General features: G+C 37.8%; 1 protein-coding gene across 1 annotated transcript in view; it reads left to right on the top strand.

The window, feature by feature from the left end:
* The window catches only part of LOC136857921 (protein suppressor of hairy wing), a 214323-nt gene that overhangs the window by 186982 nt on the left and 12861 nt on the right, over positions 1-14480 (top strand). The window contains exon 10 of the mRNA XM_067136999.2: positions 3189-3265. Coding sequence (XP_066993100.2) covers positions 3189-3265 — 77 coding nt within the window. The remainder of the gene's footprint in view (positions 1-3188; positions 3266-14480) is intronic.

Below are 14480 nucleotides of genomic sequence, written 5' to 3'. Positions count from 1 at the left end.
TCGAAACCATGTTTTCGAGTTCAACATAACCTTTAAAAGTCGATGTAGGCCTAATTTGCGCGGTATGAGATTTCCAGAAACTGACTACGGTATGAGATTTCCAGAAACTGACTACGAACAGTATACCGTAGACCAAATTACAATGAAAGATTAAGAAATGAACGGATTTCGCCATCATTTTGGGTGCTTTTGTATCTAATGTGCTTTATTTTATTAGATGAGAGAATTAAAAACTACTTGTGGTCGATTATCGTTTGGCTTGGCGTTATTAGATTTTTCGAAGAGTTTGGCTATCCTAATCAAAGTTGCTGAACTGAAAGAAGTTTTCACGGGAAACTGTCGAAGATTCCCCCGTAAAATTGAATATAAAATATCAAGATATTGAACTCGCGTACCGGTAATTAATGCGGTTTCGCGGTCTAACGTGCCCGCCTCTCATCCAGAGGACCCGAGTTCGATTGCAACCAGGTCAGGCAATTTTACCTGGATGTAAGTCTGGTTCCAGGTCCACTCAGCCTACGTGATTACTTTTAATTGTGGAGCTATCTAATGGTGAGATGGCGACCCCGATCTACATAGCCAGGAATATCGGCCGAGAGGATTCGTCGCACTGACCATGCGCACCTCGTAATCTGCAGGCCTTCGGACTGAGCAGCGGTTGCTTGGCAGGCAAAGTCCCACTGGGGCTGTAGTTTGGTTTGGTTTAGGAGTTTTTGTGAGATTATAATTATACATATTTCATTTTTGTGATGTTTAGCCAAATTTTTTATTGTTTTCATTCATTCCCGGATTTTCCGCTTTCCCGTGTTGTATGTTTTGTTTTCATGGTCCCTTGAAAAACGGAGAATCGAGGTTTTACTGTAGTAAAATTAGCCTGGAGTGTTGGTAAGGTACACTCAGATTGGACAAAAGCAGTAATTGCACCTATCTATAAGCAAGGGAACAGCAAGGATTGCAACAACTATCGAGGTATCTCATTGATTAGTATACCAGGCAAAGTATTCACTGACATCTTGGAAGGGAGGGTGTGATCAGTCGTTGAGAGGAAGTTGGATGAAAACCAGTGTGGTTTCAGACCACAGAGAGGCTGTCAGGATCAGATTTTCAGTATGCGCCAGGTAATTGAAAAATGCTACGAGAGGAATAGGCAGTTGTGTTTACTGTATATTTCGTAGATCTAGAGAAAGCATATGACAGGGTACCGAGGGAAAAGATGTTCGCCATACTGGGGGACTATGAAATTAAAGGTAGATTATTAAAATCAATCAAAGGCATTTATGTTGACAATTGGGCTTCAGTGAGAATCGGTGGTAGAATGAGTTCTTGGTTCAGGGTACTTACAGGGGTTAGACAAAGCTGTAATCTTTCACCTTTGCTGTTCGTAGTTTACATGGATCATCTGCTGAAGGGTATAAAATGGCAGGGGGGGATTCAGTTAGGTGGAAATGTAGTAAGCAGTCTGGCCTATGCTGACGACTTTGTCTTAATGGCAGATTGTGCCGAAATCCTGCAGTGTAATATCTTGGAACTTGAAAATAGGTGCAATGAGTATGGTATAAAAATTATCCTCTTGAAGACTAAATTGATGTCAGTAGGTAAGAAATTCAACAGAATTGAATGTCAGATCAGTGATACAAAGCTAGAACAGGTCGATAATTTCAAGTATTTAGGTTGTGTGTTCTCCCAGGATGGTAATATGGTAAGTGAGATTGAATCAAGGTGTAGTAAAGCTAATGCAGTGAGCTTGCAGTTACGATCAACATTATTTTGTAAGAAGGAAGTCGGCTCCCAGACGAAACTGTCTTTACATCGGTCTGTTTTCAGACCAACTTTGCTTTACGGGAGCGAAAGCTGGGTGGACTCAGGATATCTTATTCATAAATTAGAAGTAACAGACATGAAAGTAGCGAGAATGATTGCTGGTACAAACAGGTTGGAACAATGGCAGGAGGGTACTCGGAATGAGGAGATCAAGGCTAATTTAGGAATGAACTTGATGGATGAAGCTGTACGCATAAACCAACTTTGGTGTTGGGCTCATGTAAGGCGAATGGAGGAGGATAGGTTACCTAGGAGAATAATGGACTCTGCTATGGAGGGTAAGAGAAGTAGAGGTAGACCAAGATGACGATGGTTAGACTCTGTTTCTAATGATTTAAATATAAGAGGACAGAGGCTGGCAGACTGAACGCTGAAAGGCATAACAGTCTCTAATGATAATGTATGTAATGTATGTATGTTTGAAATCATTCAGGAAAAGGCTAGAAAAACAACAGATAAGGAATCTGCCACCTGGGCGACTTCCCTAAATGCAGATCAGTAGTGATTGATTGATTGATTGATTGATTGATTGATTGATTGATTGATTGATTGATTGATTGATTGATTGATTGATTGATTGATTGATTGATTGATTATACATGTAGTAATGCTTGTAATTTTGTATAATATTCTCTCAAGGATGACAAACTATTTATATTCATTTTTCTCTTATCAGTTACTGTACTGACTTACCTTGTCAATGATTTAATTGATAATTATTCTTCCGTCTAGTATTCCCAGTTTCTGAGCTTAATACTTCCTCTATGAACACCAGTAGACTTTTGTTATTGCCGTTAAAAAATTTACTGAATGGTACTAGTTTATACTATCTCATGCAGACCACTCCTCTCATCCAGTTCATTTATTGTTCAATAAGTTGAAAAAATTTGTTTGTTTTAAGAGTTTTACTGTTTCCCCTGCCATGCAGCCTAATCTAAACTTGCCAGTTATGTGAAGGCAAGCTAGTTTTCAATCATATCTCCAGAAAAAGAGGAAAATTCATGTCAGTTATATTATAAATTGTGATTTTGAATTAATCTTAATCTTTTCTTCGTAGCTAATGTATCTAAGAAATTCTTGCACCCTTAATTTTAGTCTCTCAGTAAAAGGATGAAGGTATGGTATTATATGTTCTTTGCATTTAATGTGTTATCAGACATTAATTACTATCAAAATATCTTTCACTTTCCATGTAGATACAAACCCTGCGGATACCCACAACTAACATTATATCTATAGGTTCAGTTGTTTCTGAGAAAAGTGTACCAGCAAGGAACTTATATAAAACCATGCAATCATTCTTTCTTTGAATGGGTGTACATTGTATATAGTTATGCACTAGTTATACCAAATTTTCTTTGTTTCAGCTCATAAGTGTCCCATTTGCCAAAAATGTTTTGCTATGAAGTCTTCATTAAAGATCCATCTCCTAACCCATACAAAGGTGAGTGCATTAAAATGCATTTTTTTAAACACAAACTTGTTCCTTCACAAAAATTATATTTTACAGTTTTTATATATTTAATATTTGGCTTTAATGTCGGGAGTGTCCGGGGACATGTTTGACTTGCCTATTTAAAATCTTGTACGGATATATGATATTGATGTAAAAATAAACAAATTAACTGCTTTGGTATTAGAACTGTATGACAAATCTGCTCCCAAGAAAGAAATTCAGGTAACTCACCCATCTTCTCCTTGATTGACTTAGCAGGATTAAATCAGAAATGGTAAAGCATAACTCATGGTACGGCAGGCTTAAATGAACACGTAATACTAATGACTTTGAAAATTACTGTGTTCTCCGAAACAGGGTTAAACAGTAAATATAATCACTTGTGTCAAGTATCAAAGTTTGAATTCTTCAGACATATGGAAACAGTTACAAAAGATGTGTGTAGGTCGAAAGTGATTAAAACAGGAACCAAATGTATCCCTTGATGATTTAAAATTACACTTCACATCTGCAAAATCCACTGTAACAACAAATAATAATAACAACAATTTTTCTTCTATGTCAATTCAACATAAATTTGTATGTAAAGAGTTTGGTATGAATGATGTAAAACAAGTCAACAAGTCGTGTGTTCTCTTATGTCAAATGCTGTTGGACATGTTGACATACCTCTGTCTTTCTACAAATATAACAATGTCACCCCTCTGCCGATCTTAACATACATTTTTAACTACTGTTACTGTTAACTACTTGTCAATTTATTCTTATAAATACGCTTTACTTGACCCTTACCAGTCGGGCTTTAAGAAAAAACATAACACCACGACAGCCCTGCCGAGAGTGACAGAAGACATTAGATATGCAATGGACAACAGACAAGTGACAGTACTTATTCTTTTAGATTTCAGTAGCACATTTGATAGATACTGTCGTACCAAGGATACTTCTTTCCAAATTACAGTCCTTAAATTAACCAACATTTCTCAAGCTTTGACGTTTTCTCTGCTTTAAGGCTTGTGATCTATTGTTGCTTGGGTTGACGTCATTCTGTACAAGCTTTCAATTTTTGTCACTGTTCCAGTCATGGCAGATCATGTAAAAAGGATAGCATATTTGTCACTTCACTTAAATAAAGGAGAGGGAGAGGTAAACTTCAAATTGCAGATTTTATGCTTCGTTGTTTCTAAATGTAACATATGACATTGGTGGAAAGACAAAGAAAAGTTTATGAATGCTGGCACATACAGAGAAGAATTCAGAGGATCAAAGACAGGAAAATTTAAGGAAATTGATTGGATTGTTACTGGATTCGTGCAGGAGAAACAAAACTGTGGTTATCCAGTAAATCACAAAGATATTAGAATGAAGATGTTGGAGGAGGCACATGATTTAGTAATTCCGGTAACTGAATTTAAGGCAATCCTGGGGTGGTGTAAACAATTGATATGGTGTTCGGGTCTGTATTCACATCGTTGCATACTATTACACAATGTCTAACTTTGGTCACCTATCAGTGTTGCATAGAAAAACTGAAGAAAGCCCACAATATTTTAAATTAAAACATAATTGGTTAGGCTTTGTCCTCTACACGGCCACAGGTGCTTTTGGGTGCGACATCTGTCCTCAACGAAAGAAACAAATTTATTTACAATGCACTGTGTTTAGTTGTTACATCCATCTTAATTCTATTTTACAACATTATTTAAAATTTTATCAACATACAATTGTGTAACAGAGCACACAATTGAGTATCGGGTGATGATATGGGACGTATGGTATGAAGCTAAGCGTTTCTGCAGTTATATGACCTCCAAACATGAGATAGCAGCAAGTGCCTCCGTGAGTCATCAAAACTGCGAGCCACTAGTAACTTCATCATTTCATAACTTTTGATTGGATGGAGATATCTTCACGGTTCTTTCGATGTTGTGTTCATCTTGCTGAAATCTCTTCACACTGCATTTTATCAGTGATTGTTGAATGGTTACCAGTAAAGAAACTACAAAAATAAAACTTGTTGCAAATTTTCAGTGTTCACAGCTACTTATTCACAAATTATACTTGTACTTGCCATAATGTTACATATATTAGTTAGCCTCTTGATCTGCACGTGAAATAAGACCAGAATCTTAAACAGGTAGATACGTTCACGTGCTGCAGAGCTTTGAAGTGTATTCAGCGCTCCTGAGTGAGTGTTCAAAGCATGAGGCCTTCACGGGGGAGAGATGGCACCATCACACTAAATTTGTCACTATGGCATTTGGCTGAGACCTTTAGTTACCTACTGATTGGAATATCAAATACAGTAGAACCTCGATTATACGTTCCCGGAAACTACGTTTTCCCATGTTATTCATTCAAATTACATGGTCCCGCTAGCATCCTAATTAAATCACGTTGTAAAATTCCCACATTATCCGTTCCTCAAAGAAACAAATTTCCCGGATCAACCATCCAGAAATTTTAGTCCCATCAACACTAAATCCTCGATCACACATTTTTCAAGAAACTGCATCTCACAAAAGGATGGCTACGGCATACTTACGGTTCTTGGTGTTAACATCTCGTCATTGCGGTATTTTGAGGAAGTACTGTAGGTACTGGAAAAGCGATCGGCAGTGAACTTGCATAAGGGACCATCTTAGCATCGCATTCAGGTGGTATTGTTTAGAGAATCCGTAGAAATCATAAATCAGAGTGTGTCCACAACAATACGAAGGAGACAGAGCGCATTTCGACAGCACTACTTGAAGGCGGAACTAATTTCGCCAAATGTTCATACTTGCAAAATGTCTACATTATATCCAGGATTAGATGTTTATTTTTTTTACTTTTTTCGAGTGTTTTAGCGCTGAACAGGTTTTCGACATTTCCCTCAGGGCACTGTATAGTCACTGGGCTTTCAGCCAGGAATCGAAACTGCTCCTTCTTAAGTAACACAAATTTACAGTAGTATTTTAATATTGTCGTACACGATTATGTTATCGAGACCAGACCAGATGTTGCACCTTACATACATAAAGCCATGGGAGGTTTTGGGATTGCCTATTGCAGTTTTTGTCGCCTTTTTGTGTTAAAATATTGTAAAAACCGCAGTCGTTTTATTTGTGCACGTTATATTTAAAGCTTTGTATCATTTCACACTTGTACCAACTTCTACAGCGACCGTGCTTTCCAGCTGAGCTCAAGGTCACAAATAATCGTAATTTCAGAAGTGTTAACAATATTTTTTCTCTGTCCAATTTGATTGTGATTAGTGACGGGCAGAATTGAATTTAATGCATTCGAGAACTTGAAGATCGATACTTAAATTCGAAACAATTCAAAACCATATTCTCGAGTTCAACATAACCTTGAAAAGCCGATGTAGGCAAATTGCTTATTAGAAAAGTTCTTGTACTTTAACCTGGTTCCGTGCATGGTAGCATTATTTTCAAGCTGCCAGGTTGGGGCTCAATTTGAAACTAGAGAAATCACTCAAGGTATTCTATTGGGTGATAATGGTTATCGCTTGAAAAAGTATCTGTTAACTCCAGTATTAAATCCTCAAACAAGAGGAGAAAACAGAAACAGAGTTCACATCAGAACTAGGAACTGTGGAGAAACGATGGTAGTGGAAGACACGTACGAACTCCCTGTCAAATCATTGAAATCGTCTCTTCTGTTTTTAACTCTTTCTTGAAAAAGCTTACCTAATTAAAATATTCGTGATACAGAAGATCTGCATCTAAATGCACTTGCCATATTAAATGCTTCTGAGCAAACAAACAGGGTTTAACTCTTTGAAGATGCATAGTTAAGCTAACTAAGAATTTATAACAGATTGTTAGACTTAACCACAGTTAATTAAATGCTAATTTGCTTAAGCTCATTGTAAAATTATTTTAACATGCTGTTAAATGTAAACTGAGGTGAAATAAATTGGGCCCCTATCTCAGGTAGTATCATAATGACTGGAAATCTAGTAATCCTGTTGACTGGGCCTTACCTAGTATCCCAGCAAATGATAGAAAATGCTAGGAGAATACAATCAGGCTAACATAAAATGACTTCAACTAACTGACTCTATTCTCCATATTACCAAAAACATTAGAGTAGAATTTACAGTGTTACTGGTGTGAATTAGATTAGTGTTAATACTGTTTTTCCTCTTAGAATTCTCCATTGACTTCCCACCTTTAAAATGGGCAGTTGCTCACTCCAGTATATCACTGCTTCCTTTGCTAGTTTTGAACCTCACACCCTGAAGCTTTGGAGCTGTCCTTGGTTTGGTGTCCTTGTGAAGACATGACCCAAACTCATACCGTGTTATGTTGCCGTGCATTTCACCATCCTCCCCTGTGTAGTTTTGGGTACCACCTTTCCATGCCTGGTCATCATCATCATCATCATCATCATTTCCCTTTATCCAGCTGTAGCCGGGTAGGGGCAAATATGGTTCCTCTCCACTTTCTTCGGTCTTTTCACCACTCCTCCTCCAACACTGTGTCCCAGTCCAGGTTTCTTTCTATAATGCTGCGTTGGATGGTATCCTTCCATCTCAATCATGGTCGTCCACGGCCTCTCCTTCCTTGGATTTGCATTTCCATCACCTTTTCTGGCATTCTTTCGTCGCTCATTCGCTTTATGTGCCCAAACCATCTTAGTTGGCTCTTCTCTATTCTATCATTCATTTTTTCCACTCCAATTTCTTCCCGGATTTTCTCATTCCTTATTTTGTCTCGTCTACTCTTCTGTATCATACTCCTCAAGAATTTCATTTCGGCTGCCTGTATTCGACTCTCATCCTTCTTTGTCATTGTCCAAGTTTCTGCTCCGTAAGTTGTTATGGGTACGTAATACATCTTGTACATAGTATCCTTTGCTTCCATTGGCACATCTTTGTCCCATAACATATTTCTTACACTATGATAGAAACAACTTCCAGCTTGAATCCTTTTACTAATCTCAGCATCCAGTCGAGCATTCTCCATTAATTCACTCCCCAGGTATTTAAACGTTTCCACTACTTCCAGGTGCTTGTCTGCAAGTCTAATCTGACCTTTCCCTTTTTTCTCCCCTCTAGTCATAACAAGAGTTTTACTCTTTTCTACACTTATTTTCAATCCACATTCTTCAATCTTCCCATTCACCACATTCAAGTGTTCTTGAACCTTCCTGTCGTCTTCTCCCCAAATCACAATATCATCTGCAAATAACATCATGTTCATTTCTCTTCCTCCATATGCTGCTTTTGCTGTTCTCATGATGTCATCCATTACTATTGTAAACAGGATCGGTGATAGAACACTTCCCTGTCTCAGCCCACTAGTTATTTTGAACCAACTTGTCCTGCCAACTTGTGTTTGCACGTAACTGCAACATTCCTTATACTATGCCATGATCATTTTTATTAATCCCTGTCCAATTCCTTTTTGCACCAGACTGTCCCAAACTTTCGTCCTAGGGACACTGTCATATGCCTTTTCAATATCAATGAATGTCATCACCATATTATTCCCGTACTCCCAATGCTTTTCCATTAGTTGTCTCATAATGAAAATGGGTTCTATTGTTGACCTTCCACTTCTGAAACCAAACTGATTTTTCTGTATCTGCTTCTCAACCCTCAACCTTATTCTACTTTCCAGTATCCTTTCCATTATCTTAGCAACATGGGATATTAGAGTAATTCCCCTGTAGTTCTTCAAAACTTTCTTATCACCTTTCTTGAAAATTGGGATGATTATTCCTTTTTGCCAATCGTCAGGGACCTCCTTATTCTCCCAGACATTCCTGAGAACCCGATATGTCCACTGCAGGCCTACAGCTCCAGCTGCCTTTATCATCTCCACTGAAATTTCATCTATTCCAGCAGTTTTTCCATTCTTCATCTTTCTTACTGCCATTTCAATTTCATTCATTGTAATTTCTTTATCCATTTCTTCGTCAACTAATTGCCTTTCTTGGTCGTCCATTGAATGACTGTCATCCGTTCTTATGTTCAGCAGCTTCTGAAAATACTCTCTCCATCTATTTCTTATTTCTTCTGGCTTTGTTAAAATTATGCCACCTTCATCCTTCACAAATCTGGTGTTTACTTGATCTCTCTTTTTGTTTCTTAAGATACCATACAGTAATTTCTTGCTGCCCTGCGTATCATCTCTCAATTTCTGTGTGAATAAGGCCCAGCTTTTCCTCTTTTCTTCCTCCACTACTTTCTTGGCCAAATTCTTTGCCTCCACATATTTTCTTCTACTTTCTTCAGTCTTAGATGTTTTCCATGCTTTCCATGCCATTTTCTTTTCCTTCACTTTAATCTTTACTCTATCATTCCACCAGTGTGTTTCTTTGTCTTTCACATTTCCTGTTCTACCACACACCTTTTCTGCACATCCAACCAGTGCTTCCTTAAATCTTTTCCATTCCTCTTCAACATTCCCCACCTCTGTCATGGGTACCAAGGGTATTATTTCCCTTTGAAATTCTTCTTGTATGCTTTTCTCCTTCACCTTCCATACTTTAATTCTTTTCTCTCTTCTTAATTGGGGTTTTTCAATCTTTCCAACTTTCAATTTTCCTATCACAACTCTATGATCTCCACCAAAGGCTTCTTCAGGCATGGCTGTTACATCTACAAGGTTCTTCCGGTGTTCTTTCTCTGTGATTATATAATCAATCATGGTCTTTGTTCGTCTGTCTCCCCAGCCATACCTTGTAATCTTCTGACTGTTCTTCCTAAACCAGGTGTTTCCAACAATCATTTGATTCCTCATGCAAAAATCCACCAACAACTCGCCTTCTGGATTTACATTTCCATATCCAAAGGGTCCTACAACATCTTCCTTTCCTTGTCTTTCCATTCCAACTGGTGCATTTAGATCTCCCATCAATAGTACTTCCTTATCTTCTATCTGTCTCTCCACTTCCTCTAAGAAGTCCTCTAGATGTTCATCTATGCAACCAGTTTGTGGGTCGTACAACTGAAATAGATCTTTCACGCCATTTTCAAACTGGAGTCTCATCATCATCATCCTATCGCTGACGTACTTTGTATATTCCAGATATTCTTGGATTTCTCTTCTAAGTATGATGGCCACTCCATTTTTTGCTTCAGGTCCTCCGCTGTAATACAGCCTGTATCCTTCTCTCAGAGGGATCTCCCCTGTACCCCTCTTCTTGGTCTCGCACAGTCCAAGTATGGCTATATCTTTTTCTATCATGAAGTCAACCAGTTCTTCTGTCTTTCCCGTCAGTGTCAGTACATTAACTGTTGCAATTTTGATGTAGTTTGGTGCTGGTTGCCCATTTTTCACAGTTCCCCCAGCACCTGAAGAGCTGCGCGTCGCTTTTAGCAGGGGACGCCCTAACCTTTTCCGAGGCACCATATCTGCTTTGTCCATATAGGCTATTGTTACGATGGGCTCGCCACACCCAAAGGCATTTTATACCTACTGCCAGGTTCAAAATTAAACCGCCCCTAACACGGAGACAGACGCCTTTCGTAGCCGCTCCTCTGGAGTACAGACGCTGCGGGTATGCCCCTTCCGCCATCTCCGCCGTACCGAAGTCCACCTTCTCCGCCGTAGATGCCGTTGAGGTCTTCACTCGTAACCCTGAGCTGGGACCCATACCAGATGTTACACACCGGGTCAGTGTGCTCTGGGACTCGCATAGGCAGGGGCGCCACTTCCTGGGTAGAGCTGCCTCCGAAGAGGGTCCCTACCTGCTGGTATGAATGTTAATTGCTGGCACATTTTATATTACTTGTCAAGCTATTACTACAGCCCAATAAATGCATAGTCCCAATGAACTGATCATAGTTAATTTATGCTAAGTTCAGTACTGTGACCAAATTATGACAAACTCCTTAGTGTTATCACTATTATACTTCTCTTATACTGTACCATGAATAAAACACTGCCAACTTGACTATCTTACAACAGATTGTAGTTACTGGCACAATAAAGTATAACAACACTTCTTCACAATCTTCACAAATATGAGTGGCACCAGAACACACCAACAACAGTCATGGCAAAAGGAATAGTATAGAATTGTCACCTTAATCTAATGACTCATCTGAAAAACACTTCATAGGTTTATATATCCTAGAACACTTTCAGTTATTCACATTTTTAACTTAACTTCAAACTTCACTTATCTCCATTCCATGTGAAACCACTTTTTTCTAACAAGTTTCTTTGACAAACCCTGGCTCATAACGTAACTGCATCAATTTCTGTTCCATAGTCTCCACCTTTTCCTTATAGGCCGAGTATACTTTCCAGGATCACCTCCCCACTTTGGTACACAAGTAAACTAAGTTGCACTGTCCCAAAAAATGGCTGTCTTGAGTGTAACATATAAATACAGGAAATGCCTTACTTAATTATTACAGCACCAGGCGAGTTGGCTGTGCGCGTAGAGGCGAGTGGCTGTGAGCTTGCATCCGGGAGATAGTAGGCTCGAATCCCACTATCGGCAGCCCTGAAGATGGTTTTCAGTGGTTTCCCATTTTCACACCAGGCAAATGCTGGGGCTGTACCTTAATTAAGGCCACGGCCGCTTCCAACTCCTAGGCCTTTCCTATCCCATCGTCGCCATAAGACCTATCTGTGTCAGTGCGACATAAAGCCCCTAACAAGAACAAAAATTATTACAGCCCATGCATTTACATCATAAAGCCAGAAATGAATTATGGCTCAATATTTTCTCATGTAGTGAAATATTTCACATGATGAAATATAAGATTATTTATTCTCCAAGAAAGGTAGCCCTATTTTATCTAAAAGTATGTTAGGGCTACAGAGTAATTTACTTACTTCCCAGATATTGTAATAGGAGTTGAATCATGGCTGAGAAATGATATAATGGATGCAGAAATTTTCTCTTGGAACTGGAGTGTGTATGGTAGAGATAGGATAAGAATGGTAGGAAAGGGAGTTTTCATTCTGGTGAAAGAAGAATTTGTAAGGTACGAAAAAGTTAAAGATTACAAACATGAAATGCTAGGTGTAAGACTCATTTCTAAAAATAATAGGCAACTTGATGTCGGAGTGTACAGAACGGGAAAGGGTAGCACTGACACTGATCCAGAATTATTTGATCAGATAATCAGCTATGTGGGAAACAATATGGAAAGGAATGTGATTGTAGTGGAAGTTCTCAATTTACCAAATGTCAATTGGGAAGATAATACGAACAACAGGAAGCATGATGAACAAATGGCAAATAAGTTAATATGGGAAGGACAGCTGATTCAAAAAGAGATGGAACCAACTAGAGAGAAGAAAATAATAGACACGGTGCTGGTAAAACCAGATGAGCTCTATAGAGAAACCAAAGTAATAGATTATTAGTGATCACGAAGCTGTTTTTGTTGTAGTTAAAAATAAATGTGATAGAAAGGAAGTTCTTAAAAGTAGGACTGTTAGGCAGTACCATATTACTGATAAAGCAGGCATGGGGGAGTTTTAAAAAAGTAACTATGATTGGTGGAAAACGGTACATAAAAATGTAAACAGACTCTGGGTTGGGATTAAACCAATTGTTGAGGAATGTGAAAAGATGTTTGTACCTTTAAAGTTAGTAAGAAATAGTAAAGACCCACTTCATGATAACAGAGAAAAATAAGGAGACTAAGAAGGAGGTGCAGATTGGAAAGAAATAGAGTTAGAAATGGCTGTGGAAGTAAAGAGAAATTGAATCAAGCAAAAGAAGTCAGCTAAGGATAAAATGATGGCAAGCTTAATTGGCAGTCATACAAATTTTAGTGAGAAATTGAAGGGTATGTGTTGGTACTTTAAGGCAGAAACAGGTTCCAAGGAGGACATTTCCAGGAATCATTAATGAACAAGGGGAGTGTATATGTGAGGGTCTTCAAAAGGCAGAAGTATTCAATTAGCAGTATGTAAAGATTGTTACAAGGATAATGTCCAGATAGAGGTGGTGACTAATACTAAAGAAGTATTAACATTTACCTATTGATAACAGTGGCATTTACTATAAGATACAAAAGTTGAAAACTAGAAAAGCAGCTGGAATTGATATGATATGGGTTGGAATAGAGTACCATATCTGAAGTACTTATTTGATGATTATTGTTTGGTTGAAGGAGCTATACCAAATGAATGGAGAGTTGCTATAGTAGCCCCTATGTATAAAGGAAAGGGTGATAAACACAAAGCTGAAAATTACAGGCCAGTCAGTTTGACATGCATTGCATGTAAGCTTTGGGAAGGCATTCTTTCTGACTATATTAGACATGTTTGCAAATAAATAAGTTGCAAGATTGTGAGCAACTGCAAAACGACCTCGATAATGTTGTGAGATCAACAGCAGGCCATGGCATGATGATAAACAGGGTTAAAAGTCAGGTTGTGAGTTTCAGAAATAGGAAAAGTCCTCTCAGTTTTAATTACTGCATTGATGGTGTGAAAGTTCCTTATGAGGGTCACTGTAAGTACCTGCGTAAGACCCCAAATAGAGTATGTTTCCAGTGTATGGCACCCTCACCAGGATTACTTGATTTAAGAACTGGAAAAAATCCTAAGAAAAGCAGCTTGATTTGTTCTAGGATAATTTCCAGCAAAAGAGTAGCGTTTAAAAAAAAGGTTGCTTCAGGTTCCCAATGGGAATTAACATTTTTATCATAAGTGGTATGTTCCGAGCTGTTGGTGGAGAGATGGCGTGGAATGGCATTAGTAGACAAATATCTTTGAGTGATGTCTTTAAAAGCAGGAAAGATCACAATATGAAAATAAAGTTGGAATTCAAGAGGACAAGTTGGGGCAAATATTGGTTTATAGGAAGGGGAGTTAGGGATTGGAATAACTTACCAAGGGAGATGTTCAGTAAATTTTGAATTTCTTTGAAATCGTTTAAGTAAAGGCTAGGAAAACAACAGATAGGCTGTGTGTCACTTGGGCGATTGCCCTAAATGAAGATCAGTATTTATTTATTTATTTATTTATTTATTTATTTATTTATTTATTTATTTATTTATTTATTTATTTATTTATTTATTTGTTTATTTGTTTATTTATTTATTTATTTATTTATTTATTTATTTATTTATTTATTTATTTATTTATTTATTTATTTATTTATTTATTTATAACAATACAATATTAAATGTTATTAATGCATTACATAGTAGAACAAAATACTGCAAAGAATATCACAATGAGTTTAAAACATTTAGAAAGGGATAAAAGCTGAC

Source organism: Anabrus simplex, chromosome 1 (assembly GCF_040414725.1).
Source record: "Anabrus simplex isolate iqAnaSimp1 chromosome 1, ASM4041472v1, whole genome shotgun sequence".
Taxonomy (NCBI): domain Eukaryota; kingdom Metazoa; phylum Arthropoda; class Insecta; order Orthoptera; family Tettigoniidae; genus Anabrus; species Anabrus simplex.
This window is presented reverse-complemented; position numbering and strand designations above follow the sequence as displayed.